The sequence below is a fragment of the Peromyscus leucopus genome, chromosome 7, assembly GCF_004664715.2.
Source record: "Peromyscus leucopus breed LL Stock chromosome 7, UCI_PerLeu_2.1, whole genome shotgun sequence".
NCBI lineage: Eukaryota > Metazoa > Chordata > Mammalia > Rodentia > Cricetidae > Peromyscus > Peromyscus leucopus.
In genome coordinates this window covers 23,962,005-23,984,730 of record NC_051069.1, presented here as the reverse complement: position 1 = coordinate 23,984,730, position 22,726 = coordinate 23,962,005, and the positions used below count along the sequence as shown (strand labels likewise).

At 42.5% G+C, this 22,726-nt stretch overlaps 1 protein-coding gene across 10 annotated transcripts in view; it reads left to right on the top strand.

Moving 5' to 3' along the window:
• Usp28 (ubiquitin specific peptidase 28) overlaps positions 1–22,726 on the top strand; it is a 63,469-nt gene that overhangs the window by 27,011 nt on the left and 13,732 nt on the right. For 4 of the 10 annotated variants that reach the window (XR_005091957.1, XM_028864863.2, XM_028864861.2 and 1 more), the window contains exons 6-16: positions 90–176; positions 753–890; positions 2,162–2,235; positions 3,250–3,329; positions 8,237–8,385; positions 10,276–10,403; positions 11,874–11,969; positions 16,856–17,035; positions 18,855–19,075; positions 20,238–20,308; positions 21,841–22,069. Coding sequence is in view for 9 of the 10 variants with exons in the window: in XM_028864863.2 (XP_028720696.1) it covers positions 90–176; positions 753–890; positions 2,162–2,235; positions 3,250–3,329; positions 8,237–8,385; positions 10,276–10,403; positions 11,874–11,969; positions 16,856–17,035; positions 18,855–19,075; positions 20,238–20,308; positions 21,841–22,069 (1,453 nt within the window). In the remaining variant the exon portion in view is untranslated. The other 6 variants (XM_028864864.2, XM_028864862.2, XM_028864859.2 and 3 more) reach the window with 4 other exon arrangements.

Sequence of the window (22,726 nt, the reverse complement as noted above, 5' to 3'; positions counted from 1 at the left end):
AATAAGATCCTGTTAGATAATTTAAACAACAACAACAAAAAAACTATAATTGTTTTAGAAGAGGCTGAAAATGAATTTCTTTCTTTTAGTCTCTCTTTCAGTTGCCTGAATTCCGAAGACTTGTTCTCAGCTACAGTCTACCACAGAACATACTTGAAAACAGTCGAAGTCACACTGTAAGTTGGCACTGAGGCAGATTCTATGTTGCTGTACTGAGTGTGCTGTGATGGACTTTGGCTTGTACTAATACTCATGTCGTTGTTAAGTCGCTCTCTTCCCTCCTCTGTGTAAGAATAAGGGTTTAGGAAGGTGTCCAGTTGGTAGTAATACAATTAGGAAAACAGTCCCAACAGCAGTGAGGTACTATTCTGACCTTAGTGCTGTGCTGTGGGACAGCACAGAACCTCTGTTCCAGATGATACCCTCTCTTCCGCCATTGGCTGCTGAGGTTAAGAGCAGAGGCCTGGCCCTTCTTAGAGACTTCAGTGTGCTCTGATTGCATTCATCTTACCACCTTGCTGTAGTGCATTCTCTTGAGGTGGTAGGCAGCTCAAATATCAGAGTATTCTCTCTGCTCCACAGCATGTCCTCTGGCTTCTTACTCTTTGCTCTAGAGTAACACCTTGCTGTCCTTATCTGGTCCCTCTTTGTTAGTCTGACTGATCTAGAGCTTGGTAAATGTGAATTAAAGAGTAGTTATTGATTTCAAACTTTCCAAATGAGATCTTATAAGGTGACTGTGTTTTCTATAGGAAAAGAGAAATATCATGTTTATGCAAGAGCTTCAGTATTTGTTTGCTCTGTTGTTGGGATCAAATCGAAAATTTGTAGATCCTTCTGCAGCCCTGGATCTGCTGAAGGGAGCCTTCCGGTCATCAGAGGAGCAGCAGGTACTTGGTAGTTTTGTTCTCTTGTTTTATTTCAAGCTTGAGTATTTGAAGTCACCCTTTGCTAATATGGTACTGCTGTTTTCATTATTATTGTGTGACAGGCTCTGAACAAAGCTAGGCAGGATGCTGCAAATACCTCCATTTGCCCTTTATTTTACTCTCAGAAAAGGTGCTGAGAGAGAGTGCATGCTGTGTGTCCATGTTCATGAGTGAGAAGTAACACGGGGTTCTGGCAGTCCATGGCATGAATGAGAATTACACAGGATACTGGCACTGCCGAAGGAGGAAGAAGTGGTGGGAGAAAGAGTAGCAGCCTAGCTGGGCTTGATAGCTCATGCCTTAATCCCAGTCCACGGGTGTCAGAAGCAGGAGGAGATTACTGCACTTTGGCAGCTAACTTGGTCTACACAGTGAGCTCCAAGCCATCTAGGGCTACTTAGAAAGATGTCTCCAATAACCAGGGGGATTAAAAAAACAGAGTTAACAGGAGGCTGTTGAAGCAGGAAGGAATTTGAAAAGTAATTCAGTGAACCATAGCAAAGGATAATTGAGAAAAGTCAAGTCCTTTGTCTGATGGCCCAGGTAGAAATTTTAATTTGGTTTGGATTTTGAGACAAATCTCAGTATTGAACCCAGGTGGACTTTGAACTCCTGATCTTCCACCCAGCCTCAGCCTCCTGAATATGGAATTACAGGCTTGCAACATCACTCCAGGATAGAAATCCTTTTTCAAACCACCTAAAGCTGAATTCTGTAGTTTTTCTGAGCAATCTTCTCTCTTAGTCATGGAATCTTTCTTTTCTCCACCTGCCACTAAACTCTAAGCTGTTGCACTGGCCTCTTTCTGCATACAGTGTTAACCTGCTTTCCAGTTAAGGGCCACGTAGTGAACCAGCGTTCTCAAGACAGTGCGTAAAGTTGCCTTTCTCCATCAGTTTTCATAGCATTCTAGAGGACTCTCATCTGCTCTTTGGGTCTTTTTAAAAAATACCTAATAGGAGATGGTGTTTGTTTTTCTGTCACACACAGATGTGGCCAGCCCTACAGACTTCCACTTCCTTCCTGACCTAGCTTAGTCAGATCTCACTAATGCCCTGCAGTTTGTCTCTAGTCACTGGGCTCCCCTGTTCTGTGTCTTATGCAAGTTTGGCCCCTAAAAAGGAGATTATGTCATAGGAGTAGAATCTTTATTTGTGGGCTTAAGGGCAAACCTTCGTTTCCCTGAGTACAGTATTGCATCTAACTTACTGCAATTTGTGCCTCTCTTATAGCAAGATGTGAGTGAATTCACACACAAGCTCCTGGATTGGCTGGAGGATGCGTTCCAGCTAGCTGTTAATGTTAAGTGAGTGTTGAGGGTTTGTCTGCACATCCTTCCGACTCACATTGACCACTGAGAATTTTGGTGGGGGAGAGTCACTCTTCTCAAGTAGAAATTGTTGGTGTTTTCCAAACCTCTTGGTGGCCACTGAGCTATTACTCATTGTGTAGCCCTGTTTTGGCTTTCCCTCCAGTGATCTAGATTGTCCCCTTAACCTGCAGCCTTTTTTTCCTTTCTCGTGAAAGATCCCCAACTGACTGAGTAGTTATAAGATGTGATTAAAAGCAGGTAAATGAGTCCTAGATGTGGATGTGGTGTATGATATGGAACCATTAGATTTAATGTCACTCACCTGTGGCATCTCCTTAGCATTCACGGAGAATTGGGGTCATTTACCCCAGACAGGGCCACAAGGACATGTATCATTCTGATGTGGCTGCCAAGAACCTGCTTTTGAAAATAGTTTGAAGTCTGAGGTTGGAGAATAAAAGTACCATGAAGTAGTTTGCAACTGGTAACCTACAGAGTTAACTACAATGTAAGATAGGCTTTAGGAAAAGAAAATTTGCATCCTAATTCTATTGTACAACTCTGGGGAGTCCATTCTTTACTACTTTGCTATTATCTACCCTATATATACGTATCATCAGGCATGGGTGTCTATCTCAAATGTCTATAAACATTTATATATATACATTTGTCACCATGTGTGACTCCCTATCATCAGGCATGGGTGTCTATCTCAAATGTCTATAAATATTTATATATATACATTTGTCACCATGTGTGACTCCCTGAACATCCTAAAGACTAATACTTTCAAGGTCAGGGTTCACACATTGCATTTCCAGCACAGTACCAAGCATCTTCTTGTTGGTCAATGTCTACACTGAACCAAGTAAGCCCTTGCTTCCTAAGATGCCATGTGGCAGTCTGTGGTTAATGAAAGTAGATTACTGTTGTTTCTGAATACAGTTGGGTTTTGTGAACATGTATTTGATCAGCTGACACAGAATTGTCTCTCTCTCTTTTAAATAGCAGCAATCCCAGGAATAAATCTGAAAATCCCATGGTGCAGCTGTTCTATGGTACTTTCCTGACGGAAGGGGTTCGAGAAGGTAAAGTCTGTCCTGTGGGTTGGTTCTTATCTGTGACTGGTCCTCACTGCTGTGTCCTTTCAGGGAGACAGGATAGATCTGAAAGTCCGCAGACCCTGGGCTGAACAGTGGCTCTGCCTTTTCTCTATGTGACTGTGGACACAGTCTGGGGCTCCAGCCCCCTTAGTCTCAATCTGTGCAGTGGGCACAGTCTTTGTCCTAGAACTGTCGTGTTAAATTGTGTGACATCTGTGGTGATGGCAGTGATTCTGCTTAATTTTTTCTGTTGCTTTTCCTGATGGAACATCTCTTCTCAGATTTTATGGAGTCAAACTGCCAGAAATGCTTGTCTGCACTGGATATTTAGGTAAACTGTTGGCTGGGCACATAACTTTTATTTATTTATTTGGTTTTTTCAAGACAGGGTTTCTCTGTGTAGTTTTGGTGCCTATCCTGGCTCCCGCTCTGTAGACCAGGCTGGCCTCGAACTCACAGAGATCCGCCTGGCTCTGCCTCCTGAGTACTGGAATTAAAGGTGTATGCCACCATTGCCCAACAACCTTTATCTTATTTATTTTTTAATTGCAGGATTTTGACTATGTACAAATTGAATGGTATCAAAATCTCTGAATTCAGCAGCTTGTGAACCCACAGCCATCCATTCCCTACATAACCTCTGTCTGCTCTTCTCCCTCATTTTTATTCATTTTTGATGTTTGGTGTTTTGATGTGGTTTGTTAAGAGTGTGTGAGGTGTTTTGTTGCTGTTATTTTTATTTCTTGAGACAAGATCTCATATATAACGTAGGCTAGCCTAAAATTTACATGCAGCCTAGGGTGAGACGTGAGATCCCCACCCGTCCTCCTGCATCAGCCTCCCATGTGATTCCCAGCCTGCACCACCACAGCAGCTTAGTTCTTAAATGTATTGTTTGTGTTTATTTTTGGTACTGAGACTTGAACCCAGAATTTATGCTGCATTCTTACTGCTACACTGACGGCCCCTGATAATATTAGAAACATAACCCAGTACTGCCATATATCAGCATTACTCTATTACTGTGATAAAAATACCATGACCATGGAAACTTATAGAAGAAAATGCTTTGGCTTATGGTTCTGGAGGGTTAGAATCCATAATAGTGGTGACAGCATGGCAGCAGGAAGCTAAGAGATTACACCTTTAACTGCAAGGCTGAAGCAGGGCAAAAGCTGTGACCTCTTAAAGCCAACCTCCAGTGACGTACTTCTAACAAGGCTATCTCCTTAGCCTCCCCAAACAGCACTACTAACTAGAGTCCAAGTGTTCAAATGCCTGAACCTGTTGGAGACATTTCTCATTTAAACTACATTCTACTCCCCAGCCCCCAGAGGTTCATGGCCATATCATAATACAAAATGTATTTAGTCTAACTTCAAAGTCTTCGATAGTCTTTCACAGTCTTCAACACTATTTAAAAGTCCATAGTCTCTTCTGAGACTCAAGACAGTCTCTTAATTGTAACCCCTTATAAAATCAAAGGACAAATTACATACTTTCAACATATAATGGCACTGAATATACATTCTTGTACCAAAAGGGAGGAATGGGGGCATAGTGAGGAAATACTGGATCAAAACAAGACCAAAACCCATCAGGACAAATGCCAAATTCTGTATCTCAATGTCTGGTGTCTGAGACTTCAGCTTTAAAGGGCTTAATGTCTTTCAAGTCAGCACCTCATGGACAACAGATATCGCCAAGTTCGGCTGTCAGCTTGGGATGGATCCTTGCCTCCTTGAATCACCTTAGCAGAAGCTTTGTTCTTTTTGCTTTCTGGGAGCTCTCTGTTACAAGTTGGAAGCTTGCTGGGCAAGGTCTTGCCCTGAAGAAGCCCTTCTCTTTATCCTAGCACAGAGTAGGCATTTCCTTAAAGGCACTGATCTCCTAACAATTACAGCCTTTCTTCCAGCATGTGCCTTGGCTATAACTCTCCAAACTAAACATTTTGTATTTCTTTCTGCCCCACTTGTTTTTTGTGGTTGTTGTTGTTTTTCACAGTAGACCTGTGCAAGCATTAACAATAGTAAGCATGCCATAAATTCAGCATTATGCAGTCTTGAAATTTTTTCTGCCAAAGAAATCAGTTCATTACGCTTTAATTTTGCCTTGAGCAAGTTCCTAGGACAAGGGCAGAAGGCAGCCTAGGTTCTTTGCCAAAATATCACAGGACTGGCCTCTGGATGCTGTTAGTCCTGGCTTCCCTCTGAAACGTTTAGAGCCAAGCCTCCATAGTCCTCATTACTCTTAGTACTATTGTCTTCTAGGCTCCTGTTAGAATAGTTCTTTAAGCTCTGCCTGTAACATTCAACACTTTTTAGTTCAGAGTTCCAGAGTCTTTCACATTCCTCCCCAAAACAGCATGGTCAGGTTCTTATAGCAATAAGCCAACAAGATAGCATCTCTGTGGTACCAAGTTCTGCATTAGTTACTTCTCTGTTGTGATCAAATTACATGACCAAAGCAAATTATGGAGTTTAATTTTGACTACTATTCCAGAAGGATAAGTGTCCATCATGGTGGGAAGGCGTGGCAGCTATCAGCAGCAGGGTGGCAGGAACAGGAAGCTAAGAGATAATATTTTTAACTGCAGGCTTGAAGCAGAGAAAGCAAACTGGGAGTAAGATGAGGCTATGAACTCGGTAAAGCCACCTTGGGTGATGTGCTTCCTCCATCAAGGCCTAAGCCTACAATAAACAGTGCACAAACTGGGGAGGAAGTTCAGATTCCTGAGCCTGTAAGGGACAGTCCTCATTAAATCTCCACATTCAAGTTCTCCAAAAGTGAGCATTTTAAATGTCAAATATCTAGTAGTTATTACTCAAATTCCCAATTTATATACATAATTTTAAAATATCGGGCTAGAGAGATGGCTAAGCACACAGGCTGCTCTTCCAGAGATCCTGAGTTCAATTCCCAGCAACCACACGGTGGCTCACAACCATCTATAATGAGATCTGGTGCCCTCTTTTGGCATGGAGGCATATATGCAGGCAGAATACTATACATAATAAATAAATAAATCTTTAATTTAAAAAAAAAGAGCCCTTAGCTAGGGTTATTATTGCTGGGAAAAAACCCACCACGACCAAAAGCAAAAAGTTGGAGAGGAAAGGGTTTATTTGGCTTTACACTTCTACATTGGCAGCCCATTACTGAAGGAAGTCAGGACAGGGCTGGAACTTGGGGGCAAGAGGTGATACAGAAGCCAAGGAGGGATGCTACTTACTGTCTTGCTCCTCATGGCTTGCTCAGCCTGCTTGCTTGCTTGTTTTTTTGGATATATTTATTTGGGGGCTGGACAGATGGCTCAGCTCTTTAGAGCACTGACTGTTCTTCCAGAGGACCCAGGTTCAATACCCAGAACCCACTTGGCAGCTTATACCTGTCTGTAACTCCAGTTTCAGGGGACTCAACACCCATGGCAAACACCAATGCACATAAAAATAAAATATCTTTAAAAAAAGATTTATTTTTATGTATATGGTGCTCTATCTGCATGTACACCTCCATGCCAGAAGAGGGCATCAGATCCCATTATAGATGGCTGTGAGCCATCATGTAGTTGCTGAGAATTGAACTCAGGACCTCTGGAAGAGCTGCCAGTGCTCTTTACTGCTGAGCCATCTCTCAAACCCCTGCCTCTTTTCTTATAGAACCCAGGACCACCAGTGTAAGGGTGGCACCATCTGAAATGCACTGGGCCTCTCTCTCCCATCAGTCACTAAGAAAATTTTCTACAGCTGGATCTTATGGAGGCATTTTCTCAATTGAGTTCCCCTCCTTTCTGATATCTCTAGCTTGTGTCAAGTTTTCATAAAACTAGCCAACACAGACATATTTTTTTTGTCAGACTGCCCCCAATTGATATGCCCCAAGGCAACTTGACACCACGTGTGCCTGCATGGGTTAGTAAATCCCCCACCACCACCACTCCCATTCCCGACACAAAGGAGCAAGGGCTGACCTGGAACTCTCATCTTAGCCTCTGAATCTGTTCAAATCAATACTGAAATTCCCTCCCTTTGGGAATGCAACCCAGGACTGACCATACTGAGTCAGTGGTGTCCACTCAGCTACATCCTCATCCTCCAAGTGTGATTCATGTATGACTGGTTGGCAAGTGTCATTTCAGTATATGTGGACTCCATTTAAACCCTCTTTAAATTTATGTATTTTATGTATATGGGTACTTTGTATGTGCATCTGCACCCCAGAAGATGGCATCAGACAGTTATGAGCTGCCATGTGGGTGCTGGGAATTGAACTCAGGACCTTCAGATCAGTAAGTGCTCCTAACCACTGAACCACCTCTTCAGCCCCATCCTTTTTTTTTTTTTAACTTGAAATATTTTGTGTTATTGTTTCTTTGAGGCAGAGGCTTACTATGTAGTTCAGGATGGCCTTGAAGCCTCAATACTCAGCCTTTCAAATGCCAGGATTGCAGGTGCGTACCACTATGTCCATATTGAAACACATTTTTTAAAAGAAACTGATTTGTTTGTAATAACCCAGAGCTCCCGAGTCTGAAATTTACTGTTTACACTTCCAGCTTACATACTTAACATTTGACACAGGCCTCTCTGCCCTTCTTGTAAAGTGGTTGAATCTTGTACAGTTTTATTCCAGTCCAGCTAAGACTCTCTTGATGAAGGCCTTTGTTTGGGAGGTGTGTGCATTGGTTGGCTTTACTTTTTGCAGAATCAGTGGTTGCTCGTTGTTCATGCCTGGGTCCATTGGGTCGTTGGCGGTTACCACTCTGGCTTAAGTGTATTTCTAACCAGTTCTCAGGAGACGACTGAATTCTAGAAGGTGCTGTCTTAGTGGAGCCAGAGAAGTAGACTTTTAAGTGGTGTGGTGACACTTTAACACCCACCTTCTTTGCCTAGGAAAGCCATTTTGTAACAACGAGACCTTCGGCCAGTATCCTCTCCAGGTAAACGGTTATCGCAACTTAGACGAGTGTTTGGAAGGGGCCATGGTGGAAGGTGACATTGCGCTGCTTTCTTCCGATAATTCGGTGAAGTATGGACAAGAGGTAAGGTGTATATTTTTGCTTGTTCTGCCAGAGACAAAGCCACTTAAGTAGGATTGAACTTTTAGGTAAACAGGTTCGAAATACGAATTAGGTAACCTGAACAGAACTTGAATCTCCTCTCTTTCACCAGTTGATGTGAATCAGTGAGTCTTCATGTTTTGATAAAGTTTTTTGCTGAAACTGAATTTGAGTTACTCATGTAAAGGTTTATGCTGCTTCTGATGTTTTCAGTATGATCAAGTTTCTCTCTTTCTGTTGAAGCCTACCTGTACCTGAGTAGGGAGAACGCACTGCCTCCATATTTTCGGAGGGTAAAAGTGATTAACTCCTATGGTATGCCATTTAGAATATTTTCCCTGTTATAGTTTTTATTGTTCTCAGTTGTAAATTCTACCTTTGCTTTTACATTTTTAAAATGTAATTCATTTATTTATGTGGGATTCTTTTTTTTTTTTTTTTTTTGATGGATTGGAAAGTGGTTAACACATGGATAATTAATATTTATTAGGATAGTTAGTAATTAGTTCAGTCAGGCAGGAATTAGTGAACAGCATTGTAGCATAATTGTCATTATTGCCTCGTTTGGTTTATTCCCCTCTCATACATTTTGAGGCAAAATTGTGGCTTGTGGAACTGTCCAACTCAAGATTTATGGTAGGAGAAATTGACTTGAACTAAAATAGGGTACGTGACATGAGCTTGTGGAGGTGTGTTAGCTCTAGAAGGTGCTGGGATATGGAGAGCTTCCTCCTCAGCTTCTCTAGGAAAGAATGGATTCCTGGTGCTTCCTCGCAGAAGTCATACCATGTGGGCCAGTTGATGCTTTCTCTTATATTGTTTACTACGTATGCAGCATCCAAGGATGGGAATTCTGTACAAATACAACCCCAGCAGAAGTCATTATGCCTTGTTTAGTTAGATTTCACCCAGAAGAGCCAGGCAAGGTGGTTCATGCTTGTAATTCCACCACTTAAGAGACTGATTAATCAGGATTGTTGCAAGTTCAAAGCCAGCTTTGGCTGCTTAGTGAGTTCCAGAGTGAGACTGTCTCAAGAAGCAAAGAAGGAAGATAAAAGATTCAGGTGTGAGGTAGTCAGTCTATTCACCTGGTGCTAACAGGGTCCCTGAAGGGAGCACCACTGAACCCTTGGTAAAGGGATGTTTAAAGTCACCCTCAGAACCTCTGGCATGTGAGTGAACTGAGCGAACTTCCTCTGCTGGTGCAGCTTTTCCTAAGCTGTGGTCAGTGTGTTAAAATGGGTTCTTTTCATTTTATGAAGCCAGTTGTTTGCTACTCTGGAACTCTGGGTACCATTGTAGGTTCACTTGACTGGCTTTTTTCTCAGAACTCGGTACTGGAAGACATTATTTTCCTCAGAAACACGGGAAATTATAACATCCCGAGACTATTATAAATTTCCCTTTTATACATAAACAGGATTTAAACTGTAGTTAGCTGTAAAGAAATAGTATGTGATATATTTATAGAATTTGTCTTTTTAGATGATTATTGGCTACAATTACCTCTTAATTATGTGCTGTTGGGATTGTAGTTTCTAGTTCTTTGGGTGGTTAGGCTGTTAATGTCTCGAATGGCTGGTGTTTGTGGAGTGATTTGTGTTGGTCCTTGGTTAGTTCTTCTGTTCCACAGTGGTTATTTCTAAGGAAGATGGTTGAATGCAGTACTGGTGACTAGGTAGTAAATTTGGAGGCTGAGGAATGTTTAGCCTTATTCTCCAAATATGATTCTAAGTATTTAAGGTTGGTATGTGAGATAAAATGCTGTATATTAATTTGACTTAAATATAAATTCCATATCAAAAAAAGTTTGGTGAAGGATATTTCCTGAAATTAATTTTTCTTTTCCCCATGTTTCTACCTTGGACATAGCGTTGGTTTACCAAACTACCTCCAGTATTGACCTTTGAACTCTCAAGATTTGAGTTTAACCAATCTCTTGGGCAGCCAGAGAAAATTCATAATAAGCTGGAATTTCCTCAGATTATTTATATGGATAGGTGAGTCTTGGTTCAATTGACTTTGTGAGGTACAGTGCAACAGTAGAAATGACTCTGGGCTACATATTTGTGTATGGAGATCACCTGGACATCAGGATAATGTGCACAGTTTGATTCTGTGAATCCGGGTTTGAGTTTTATATTTCTGAGAATCTCCTAGAATAATGTGATTGAGTAGCTAGGCATAAGTCTGGGCTCAAAACATTTATCTTGTTTCCATGGATGCTGTAAACCAGTAGCGTAAAGTATGCAAAGCAGGTGCTAGTTTATATTATCAAGGTAAAACTGTATATAGACAAACCCATAGGACTATCAACTAAATTTTGTTTGTTTTTGGTTTTTGAGACAGGGTCTCGATAGCTCTGGCTGTCCTGGAACTCGCTCTATAAACCAAGCTGGTCACAGAGATAAAATGCTTACACTACCACCTCCCGGCTCAACTAAGTTTCTAGTTATACTTAGGTTTCCGTTTCATCCAAATTGGGGAACATAATTTCCTTTAGTTTTGACATAAAATAGAAGGCTGTCATTCTCCAGCCACCATGTGGAAAATGGATTTTCTGAAGCTTTTCTAATGAGGAACCACTTGTGTTGAGAGAGAGAGAACTCAATATTAGCCAGGAAGCAGATTGATCTCAGATCTCATTCTCATACCCCCTGAAACTTTAGGCATTTTTGGTTGGTTTAGCACGAAAGAGAATCCGTGTACTGTCAGTGGCTTCAGCTTCAAAACTGATTTGGCTTTTTGGCTCCTTGCATTTCCATAGAAATTTTATTGACTTGCTATTTCCTGCCAGATCAGGGATTCTCATTTGGTTGGATAGTACCACACGTGTAAGTCAGTGATGTCTTAATGGTGTACAGCCCTTCTGTATGTATGGTTAAATAAATCATACCTTTGATAGTAGGAGTTTTTGAAATTTTACTCTCTGTTCTCTTTGAGCAGATAGAAATAAAGTTAGTTGTATTGATTACTAAATTGACACTGTATCTTCTGGCTGTGCTAAAGCTCACTGCCTCTGCTGTGGTCTTGTGGATTCTGAACAGCTCCGCTTCCTGTACTGTCTCTGTCCCTTTGTTTCTTTGTCTTCTTACCTTGCTACACCGGCTTCCCCTTCAGTTAAGCATTCCGTAACAGTGATGAGAGGGCAGCGTTGCCTCATTGCTGACCTTGGGGCTAGGGCTGTAGCCCTGGGTTTGAGCCACAACAATGCACTAAACTGGGTTTGGTGGCATAACTCTGTAACTTAGCACTAGACCATGAACGACCAGAAATTCAAGGTCATCCTCAGCTACAGAGGGAGTTGGAGGCCAGTTTGAGCTATGAGATTTTGTCTCAAGTCAAAAACCAAAGTAAAAACAATATATACTATTGGTTATTCTATGACTGCCTGTTTTGGGAAGTCTTCTTCACTGAATTCGTCATTAATATTTGCTAATATTTCTATCCATGGGTTATCATTTGCTTAGGTACATGTACAAGAGCAAAGAGCTTATTCGAAGTAAGAGAGAGAGTGTTCGGAAGTTGAAGGAGGAAATACAGGTTCTGCAACAAAAATTGGAAAGGTGAGTCTGGGCAGTTTTCTGCTTAGAAACATAAAGCAGATAAGAGTAAGATCAGAGATTGTGTTTATATTTAAAGTTCAGAGCTAATCACTAGTGTTTCATGAAGTAGCCAAGACCTTCTTTTTTTTTTTTTTTCCAAGACAGGGTTTCTCTGTGTAGCTTTGCGCCTTTCCTGGAACTCACTTGGTAGCCCAGGCTGGCCTCGAACTCAGAGATCCGCCTGGCTCTGCCTCCCGAGTGCTGGGATTAAAGGCGTGCGCCACCACTGCCCGGTGCCAAGACCTTCATTTTAAGTGTAAAGGAGTCTTCAAGGCCAGCTACTAAGATCTGTGGGTGGGTGGTACCGAGGACTTCAGGGCCTCAGGCATACTGTAAATGAAGGGAACCCACCTTTGCAATGTTTGGCGTTTTGATCTTCTCTGCTCCTCCTGCTCTGACTAAACAGACTTGAGAGGCAGTACTCTCCATGTTCCAGTCACTTGTCCTTTTTGGTCTTTTGGAGACAGAGTCTAAACTCAAAGAGAACTTTTGAACTTTTGATTCTCCTGCCTCTACCTCCCCAGGGTTGGGATTGCAATGGCCACTGTGCCTGGTCATTTCACTTGTGAGAAATGGGCTTGGGAAGTGTTGAGATGGTGTGGTGCTGACTGAGTACATGTGCTAAAGCTTCTGATGCGTGCTGAGTTCTGGAGGACTCTGCTTTCTTTGTTTTGCAAAATCATCCAGATCTCCTTAGGCAAGGTCAGCCTGATTTCTTTTTTTCTTTTCTTTTTCTTTTTTTTTCCTCAGTAAACAACCTTTATTGATTCTTTGCAAATTTCACATCATGTATCCCAATCCCACTTATCTCAGTTGATTTCTTCCTAGTGTAGGTAGATCCATTGGTTTAACATTTACAAAGGAAATCCATACACTGTTGGTGACTTCTCCTCCCCGCTTCGTCTATTAACAGTCTCCCTCCTACCGCCATCCCATCTTACCCAACACACTGCTGGGTCATTAATTTCTCCAAGTTCCACCCAGATCCAAGATGAACACTTAACATCATTTACTCTGTGTGGGATATGGGGTGAGAGAATGATAGAAAAAGGAGGAAAGAACATGTGCCAGATGACAGCTTGCAGAATCGATTCTCTCCTTCCACTGTTGTGTGGATTCTGGGGCTCAAACGTAGGTCACCAGACTTGTAAGACAAGTTCCTTTTTCTGCTGAGCCATGTCACTGGCCCAGTTATTATTAGAGAACCTAAAGAAACCAAGAATCCGTGAGACGATGGGAGTATTTTCCTTAGTGTAGTATTACTTTTGATTTTTTTTTTAAAGATTTATTTTTAATTGTGTGTCTCTGTGTGATTATGTGCACCTGTGAGTGCTGGTACCTGTGGAGGCCAAAAGAGAACCTCAGCTCTGGAGCTGGAGTTACAGACTATGAGCCTACTCACAGTGCTGGGAGTGTAATTGGGTCCTCTGTAAGAACAGTGTGTTCTTTAACTACTGAGCCCCTACTCTGGCTTGAAAATCAAATGGTTTTGCATTTTGGATAACTTAAACTTTCTTGGTTTTACATTTATTTACTTACTTATTTTGTGTATACATGTGTGAGCACATGTTGAAGTCAGAGGACACTTCTGAAGGTGATTCTCCTTCTGCCATGTGGGTCCTAGAGACCAAACTAAGAGCATCAGGCTTGGCAGCAAGCAGCTTTCTCCACTAAGCCATCTCACTGGCCAAAGTTAGCTTTCTAGATAGGATTTTAAGACTAGGGAGGGAGAGATGATTCAGCAATCAAGAGCATTTACTGCTCTTTCACAGGACATGGCTTTGGTTCCTAGCACCCATGGAGCAGCTCACAACTACCTGTGGCTTCACTTCCAAAGAATCTGATCCCCTCTCTAACCTCTAGAGGTTCCCACACACACATGACACACACACAAACATGCAGGCAAAACACTCCTACACATGCAATAAATGAATAGATTTTTTTTTAAACTTATGCAGGCATACTTGTATGTTTGTATGTGACACTGCAAGGAAAATATCCAAGAACTTGTAAATATACTGTGAGATGCAGAACTGAGGTGGAGTAGGTAACTTTCATGGTTTTTTATATAATTTGTATTTGAATTTTCTTAACACACCCATACATCACTTTCAGTGTATAAGTCTAAAAATAATTCAAGGCTTTGTAACCAGTAATCTCTATATTTGGGAGGCCAAGGCAAAAGAATTGAATGAGTTTGAGGCTGGTCTGGCCAGCCTGGATGGACTACAGCATAAACTCGAACTCAGAAAACCAAAAAGGTGGGGTGTGATAGTGCATACGTATGGTCCCAGGATTTAGGAAGTAGAGACAGTAGGATCAAGAGGTCCAGGCCAACTTTGATTGCAAGTGACCTCGTCTCAGAAAACAAATGACATGTTTACTTTTTCTTGTCTAAAATAGCTGTGGTAGGATATTAAAAGTATGATTTCTTCTATACAGAATAGGCAGATAATACTTCTGAAATCACCTTTGCTGTGTTGTGTTTTGTTTTTCCCTGTGCTGAGACTTGAGTGCCTTGTGCACAGTAGGCAGATGCTCTACTCCTGCTCTGATCTCTTGCTCTGATCTGATTTGTCAAAACGGGTGCTACCTTGTATGAAGTAGTTGGCTCTAAGAGCTGGAACTCAGAAGTGATTGCCACAAATACACAAGTTTCTTAGAGGAAAAACTTCTCTGGGGTTTCATATAAGTATTCTATTAAAAAGTATGTTAGGTGGAAGCTGGTGCCTTATTTCCTGTGCCAGGTTATCAGTTCTGCTCTATGAAGTGTGGATTGACAGAGTTTGATAAGCTTGTAATGGAAGAGCACATTAAAGTGCAGGCTAGGGATTGAACAGCTAGCTAAGGCTCTTCCACCCTGGCAGGCACCTGTCACTTCTCCATTAGTGACCTCGAGGGGACACGTAGTTGGTGCCAAGCCTCTGCCTCGCCTAGAGCAGCCTTTGCTGTCCGCCTCTGTTGTTTGTCTGGCCAAGTTGCAGTGCCCTTTAGTTTCTACTCATATTTTCATTTTCCTCTTTGTTGTTGTTGTTAGTTTGGGTTTTTGAGACAACACATCACTACATAAGCCTAAATAGACCAGGCTGGTATTAAAATCATGACCATTTGCCTGCCTCTGCCTCTCTAGTGCTGGTGGAATTACAGATGTGTGCTACCATACCCTGCTCGTTTAACTAACAACTGTCATTGTGGTTGTTGAGATAGGGTCTCCTGTATCCCAGGGTGTCCTCAGTATGTAGCTGAGGAGGACCTTGATTTCCTCTCCTCCTGCCTGCACCTCCTGAGTGCTGGATTTAGTGTTAACTCTCCTGGTCTGTGTAGTGCTGTGAAGCAAGCTAGGGTTTCATGCATGCAAGGCAGGCGGTCTCCCCACAGCCATAGCCCTAGTATTTTTGTTTTGTGATGTCGTTTTTGCTACAGAAATAGATGGTTTTCTTAATTCCATGTTTAAATGCATTTCTTTTTACTGTATTTAGGGAAGAAAAGTGGTGAAGTGGCTGTTTTCTTTTGTAAGATGGAAATCCAGAATAATGACGTTACCTGTGTGAACCAGTTAGGTTGATTATCCTACCTTTAATTCTACTTTCGTGAACTGTAGACTGCATTGAACTAAATCTTCATAGTGAGTTTAAAGTGATGTACTATTAGTGATAGACTATGAGGTGTTATTAAAATAGTTTGTTTAGAGGCTGGAGAGAAGGCTCAGGGGTCAACAGTATGTGCTGTGCTTGCAAAAGACCAGAGTTCAGTGCCTGGCACTCGTGTCCTTGTGACTTACAACCACCTGTAACTCAAGATCCAGAGAATCCAATGTCCTCTTCTGGACTCTGAGCGCCTGTGTGCACACATGCACACGCACAAACACACACACACACACACACACACACACACACACCAGTGTAATTAAAAATAAAACCTTAAGGAGCTGGAGAGATGGCTCAGCAGTTAAGAGCACTTGCTGTTCTTGTGAAGGATCCAGGTTCAGTTCCCTGAATCCACATAGCAGCTCATAATAGCTCATAAATCCCATTTCTAGGGGGTCCTATACCTTTTTATGACCACCTAGGGCACCAGACATTCATGTATACAGGCATTAATGCAAGCAGAATACCCACACACATAAAATAAAAATATATCTTTCAGTCACATATTTGAGACTATTATTTACTCTTCCTGGAGAAATCATAATTTATTTATGCCTGGCCTATGCTGTCAATTCATGAATAATAAGAGTATGTGAGACTCTACAAAAGGAAGATTGGCCAGTTTCCCTAGGCGCTGGCCTTCTTTAATGTCTAATTTCGATTTCTGGATTTCTCTCACTCTCAGTTATGAAGCAGTTTGTCTAAAACGGCCAAAGAAAATAGTCCTGAGTACTAACCACCAGATGATTTTTCATTTGTAGTGTGGAACATGTCTTTTCCTTTAGGAAAGAACTAGGTTTATGAGCACAGCCTGACAGGAGCTGACAGCAGAACAGAGTAGGTGCCGTCTGAAATGGTCTCATGTCATGTGAGGCATCAGACTTCTAGCAGTTTTTGTTAGAGCCTTTTTTTTAAACCTTATAGATCCAGTAACCAACTAAATACTGTATCTTAGGGATAATGTAGATTTTCGTGATGTAAGATTGAGATATGCTCTCACTAGGTTGCCCAAACTTACTGTAACCTAGGTGGGTCTCAAACTCTTGGTGATCGTTCTGCTTCAGCCTCCTGAGTGTTAGGATTACCAGTGGATATTAGCACACCTGAGTCTTCCATTGACTACATGATAAGGTTTTTGTAGCAGTTCTTACCATGTACCATAAACTTGGGCAGTAGTGTTCCAATATCTTTGTCTCTTAGGTATGTGAAGTATGGCTCTGGCCCAGCTCGGTTCCCACTCCCTGACATGCTGAAATACGTTATTGAATTTGCCAGTACAAAACCTGCCTCTGAAAGCTGTCAGTCTCCAAGTGCTGAGCACATGACATTACCACTTTCTTCAGTGCACTGCCCAGTTTCTGACCTCACTTCCAAGGAAAGGTAATGGAAGAAGATTTCTTCAATGATTTGTATTGTTTTTCCAGTTTTATTTTTATTCCAACCATTTCCCATCTTTCACACCTGCTAAACGCTCACCCCAGATAGCTCAAGGGGTGAGCTTTGTCTTCACAGAAGGGTTTTGTCACTTCCCCAAGTGGCTGTGTTCTGAGTACTTGTCTCCAGGAAGCATGTTCCTGTTGCAGAGGTGTCTCACTGTCCACTGCATGGATCAAACTCTTCAGGACTGCTTTGCGCTGAGCTGACTGCCCCCAAAAGGCCTTTCTCAGAGCCCTGTCAGGCCCTGGTCTTCCAGGCATCTCGATCTATGCTTCATCTGTGGTGAAGGAGACATGGCTTAAGTAAACAGCAAGGAAAAAACCCTACTCAGTAGCAGAGAGTTACCCAAGGAGGAAATGGCTAGAACTCGGAGGACAAACCTAGAGGAGCTGGGCTCGTGACGGCATAGGGAGGCCAAGCCAGGATCCTCTCTCTGACTATGCCCATTCAGCCAGCAGTCTTTATAGCCTGAAGGTGCCAGCAAGTCATGGTACATTTGTCCCCCACAGAGAAAAGCTTATGTTAAAAACCCTTTTGTTAGCCAAGAGGTAATGGTGCACGCCTTTAATCCCAGCACTTGGGAGGCAGAGGCAGGCGTATCTCTGTGAGTTTGAGGCCAGCCTGATCCACATCAAGTTCTAGGACAGACAAAGCCACACACAGAAACCCTGTCTCAAAAACAAACAACAACAACAAACAAAAAGCTGAGTTGTTGAGGCTAGAAAGAATGCTCAGCCATTAAGAATGCATACTGCATTTGCAGAGGACCCTAGTTGAGTGTGCAGCATCCACATCAGGCAGCTTTACTTTGGTGATGTGAGTAGATAAATTTGCATTTACTTCTCTATTCCTGCAATTGGGCCTGGCTTATTTGGTGTAGGGAATCAAATCCAATGTCTTGTGAATGTTAGGTAAGTGTTATGCCAGCTGAGTGGTTTTTGTTGTTGTTTCTTTGTTTTGAGAATAGGATCTTACTGTGTAGCCCTTACAGGCTTTGAGCTTGAGCAGTGGTTCTCAGCCTGTGGGTTGTAACCCTTCTTGGGATCAGATGACTCTTTCAGAGGAGTTGCCTAAGACCATCAGAAAACACAGATACTTATATTGTAATTTATAACAGTAGCAAAGTTACACTTATGAAGTAGCACTGAAATTAATTTTATGGTTGGGGTCACTGCAACATGAGGACCTGTATTAAAGGGTTGCAACGTTAGAAAGTTGAGAGCCACTGAGTTTGAGATTTCCCTGCCCTTGTTTCATTTCTTGGGTGCTGGGGTTATAGCATGAACCACTGTTCCAGCTTAGTTCTGTTAAATGTTCCTCTTGTAATTGGTCACATGGGGGTAACACTAATGTCAGCCTCATGACCAAGCTGTGTGAAATGGGATGATGGTTCATACAAGAAAAAGTTTCCTTTTCTATGTATAGATTTAAACAGGGCCTCACCATGTAGCTTATGTTGGCCTTGCAATTGAGATCCTCCTGCCTCAGCCTCACTGTTGCTAGGAGTCACGTGTCTCTAACTGCTTTCACTAAATAGTAGCTGTACCTTTCATAGAGTGGCTGGTTTTCTGAAATGTAGTTTAGGTCAAGTTGATTTCTTTCTTCTTTTTTGAGAAAGACTCTTCACTATACCACGTGGCCTCAGAGTCACGGCAGTCCTGTGTTAGCCTCCAAGGGGTGAGAGTACAGGTTTCTGCCCCGTGTCCAGCCCAATTGCGTTTTCAGTATGACAGAATGAGTGTCATCTTTTGTCTTCCCTTAGTTCAAGTCAAGAAAGCTGTTCTCAAGGTGCTGAAGGCACTTTTTCTTCTCCTGAAGATGCTCTGCCCAAGTCTGATGTAATGAATGGGCTGTTTGCCTCTCCCCACTCCTCTGTGGGAATGCCTGCCCCCCCAGCTCCTCGGACAGTCACAGATGAGGAGATGAACTTTGTTAAGACCTGTCTGCAGAGGTGGCGGAGTGAGATTGAACAGGATGTACAAGGTTGGTGCTCTGAGAACTTGTCAGCCACTCCCTGTCTTTCCTGGCTGTTTGGAAGCTAGGCACCCTGGGTATTCATGCACTTGCACTTTTGCACTTCGCCTGCCTTGTAGCCTTGGTCCTGTGGAATTCTGCCTCTCAAATTGTCCCCCCCCCAAAAAAAAATTTTTTTTTCTGACGGTTCTAAAAGTTTTACAATCATGGGAACCTTTGCTGAAATCAAGCAGTGTGTGTTCCTCCCCTCCCTTCTCTCCTGCTCTTGCCCTGCCCCTCTGAGGCAGGGTCTCAGAACCAACCTTGAGTTCATACGCTCTTTCTGCTTCCAGCTCTGGAATGTTGAAATAATCAACGTGTACTTCCATGCTGGCTTAGTTTGTTTAGATGGGAAGTTTGTAATTGATAGTAAAGGGGGTAGTAACAGTGTTCGCCTCATAACCAGGCTTTGGTAAATGAAAGTTTGCGCTAATATCTTTCTTGCTATTTTTTTTTTAAAGATTTATTTATTATGTACACAGAAGAAGGCACCAGATCTCACTACAGATGGTTGTCAGCCACCATGTGGGTGCTGGGAACTGAACTCAGAACCTCTGGAAGAGCAGTCAGTGCTCTTAACCTCTGAGCCATCTCTCCAGCCCCCTTTCTTGCTATTTTTAAAGATAAGGTCTCTCTTTTATCACCCAGGCTTGTCTGAAACTCATGATCCTCCTGCTTCGGCTTCCCCAGTGTGGGGACAGTGCCCACAGCTGTGGGCATCTTGACAAGACTGCTGCTTCCTAAACAGCAGCTGCCCATGCTCTGCTCTTGCTTGCCCTCCCTCCAGGGCTCAGACAAGATAGGCATGTCCTCTCCACTGAGCCCAGGCTTCTCCTCTGATTGCTGCTGTACTTCCTCTGAACTCTTGCTTCAGGTCCTGTAACTTTTTCCTAAATCGAGACAATTTCTTTAAGAAATTTCAGTGCTAGACCTCAGTGTAATTACATGGAATTAAAAGCCTTTATAACGGGAAGCACTTGTCACTTCCGCCTGTACCACATGCTGCCTTGTGCTTCCTGGCAGGAAGTAGAGGTCTTTAGAATGGGATGTAGAGAAGCAGTGTGTGCATGGCTGGTTGTGGCTGGTGGGCCCTGCGCGCAGATGCACTAACAGAGTTTTTCTTTCTTAACAGATTTAAAGAATTGTATCTCGAGCACCACCCAGGCTATTGAGCAGATGTACTGTGATCCTCTTCTTCATCAGGTAGAATTAAAAGTCATGGAAAACAGGCTGGTGCTAATGACAGAGAACATAATACCACAAGGAAAGAGCTATATGGGTATCTCCCTAAGACAGAAGCATATTGTTCTGTTACATGAAGTTGAAGGATTCAGAGTGCATCGAAACCTAAAACATCCTTTTTTGGATTCTGCCACGTGGTATTTTTCCATATAATGGAAAGATTTGCTGTGAGTGGCTGGAGAGATGGCTCGGCAGTTAGGAGCACATGCTGTTCTTGCAGAGGACCCAAGTTCAGTTCCCAAAACCACCTATAAGTCCCAATTCTAGGGAGATTCAGTACCTCTGACCTCTGTGGGCACCCGAACTCACATGTGCATACTCACATGCATGTGCACACACATAATTAAAACAAAACAAAACAAGTTTGTGGGGCTGGAGTGATGGCTCAGTGGTTAAGAGCACCAACTGCTCTACCAAAGGACCCAGGTTCAATTCCCAGCACCCACATGGCAGCTAACAACTGTCTGTAACCCTGAGATCTGACTCTCCACTCTCACACAGACACACATGCATACACCAATGCACATAAAAATAAAGATAAATAAATTGTTTTAAAAAAAAAACAAGTGTGCTGTTAAATATTAATAAAAAATGGTTTCCAATTGATTAGTGAAGCAGTGCAGGGGAAACTGATTAAAGACCAATTCTGCATCTCCAGAGTTCTTCGAGGCACCCTTAGTAGGGTCCTAATGCTTGATTGCTCTAGTAACTGAAAACTCCAAAAGGGAGCCATTCAGACAGAAATCTTACCGTCAGCACTGCCATAGACATGGCAGTACAGAGACAACTCTGTGACCGACTGACTCATGGCACGATGGCACAGCTCTGCTCCCAGCAGGGCAGTAAGCATGGTTGTGGTGTGGAATAGGAACAGACCATGCGACTCTTGGCTTTCCCTCTTGTCTCTTGTGCTGCTTCAAAAACAATCTGCACCTGAATGAAAGCATAGTAGGGTACTGAGCAGAACTTAAGGCTGAAACGAAAGAGCCTCCAGAAGGGTCTGGTTTAACTCTCTTATTTTTTAAGATTTATTTACTTACTGTGTATACAGTGTTCTGCCTGCATGTATGCCTGCATGTATGCAGTTAGGAGCACATGCTGTTTTTGCAGAGGACTCAAGTTCAGTTCCCAAAACCACCTATAAGTCCCAATTCTAGGGAGATTCAGTACCTCTGACCTCTGTGGGAAGAACAGCATGTGCTCCTAACTGCATACATACAGATGGTTGTGAACCACCATGTGGTTGCTGGGAATTGAACTCAGGACCTCTGAGCCATCTCTTCAGCCCTTAACTCTCTTATTTTAGGAGCTGTGGGATTGATAGCTTCCAAGGTTGTATTTTTATTGGTCTGTCCTGAAGTAATAAAATGCTTAATGTGATCGAGTGTGTCATTTCCCTTCTACCTGGTAGCTGGGGATGGTTTGAATTCTAGTAACATAAACGTCATCAGATTTCTTCGCTCAGCCTGAGAACCTGCCTTTCTGTTTTGCAGGTGCCTTATCGTTTACATGCAGTTCTTGTTCACGAAGGACAAGCCAATGCTGGACACTACTGGGCTTATATTTATAACCAGCCTCGGCAGATCTGGCTCAAATATAATGATATCTCTGTCACTGAGTCTTCCTGGGAGGAACTTGAAAGAGATTCTTATGGGGGCCTGAGAAATGTCAGTGCGTACTGCTTGATGTATATAAATGACAAGCTACCCCACTTCAATGCAGGTAAAAATGGCTGAATAGAATCCACAGTTGAGGGGAAATCTAGTCCCTGGGGGAAAAACAGTCTCATCCTTACGTTGAAAACATTTATGTAAAATGTTTTTAAAACATAAAAACTGTAAGGAATAAAAAGAGAAAGTAGGTTTACTTTTTTCTACTTCTGCTTTGACCATCAACCCGACTCCCCAGATGTTTCTATGTCATCCTCAAGACATGTTCTGTGTGTATGTAGATTTTATGTATTTTCCTTCCCCATTTTTTTTCCTCCCACTGAAGTATTTTTCTATTCACTTCTACCCACTTTTTATTAATTGAGAATTTAGCAAACTTACTTTTTCATAAATAGAACTTCCTTAAGTGGGTGTGCTAGCTCGGGCCTGTAATCTCAGCATCCAAGAGGTAAGACAGGAGGATTATAGGGCCAGCCTGGGCTTTAAAGTAGGACCTGCCTCAAAAAGTCAGAAAACAACCACATATATTTACGGTGTAAAGCCATAGATAGTGGCTATGGGAACTGTAGAGGATTGTGATGGCTCTTGGTTGTCTGTGAGTTCCTTGTTCCTGCCTACCTCTCTCTTTTATGGAGTACATGGAAGGAAGGGATTTAGATTGGTTTGTAGAGTGCTTGCCTGGTGTGCGTGAAGCCCTGGGTTTGATCCC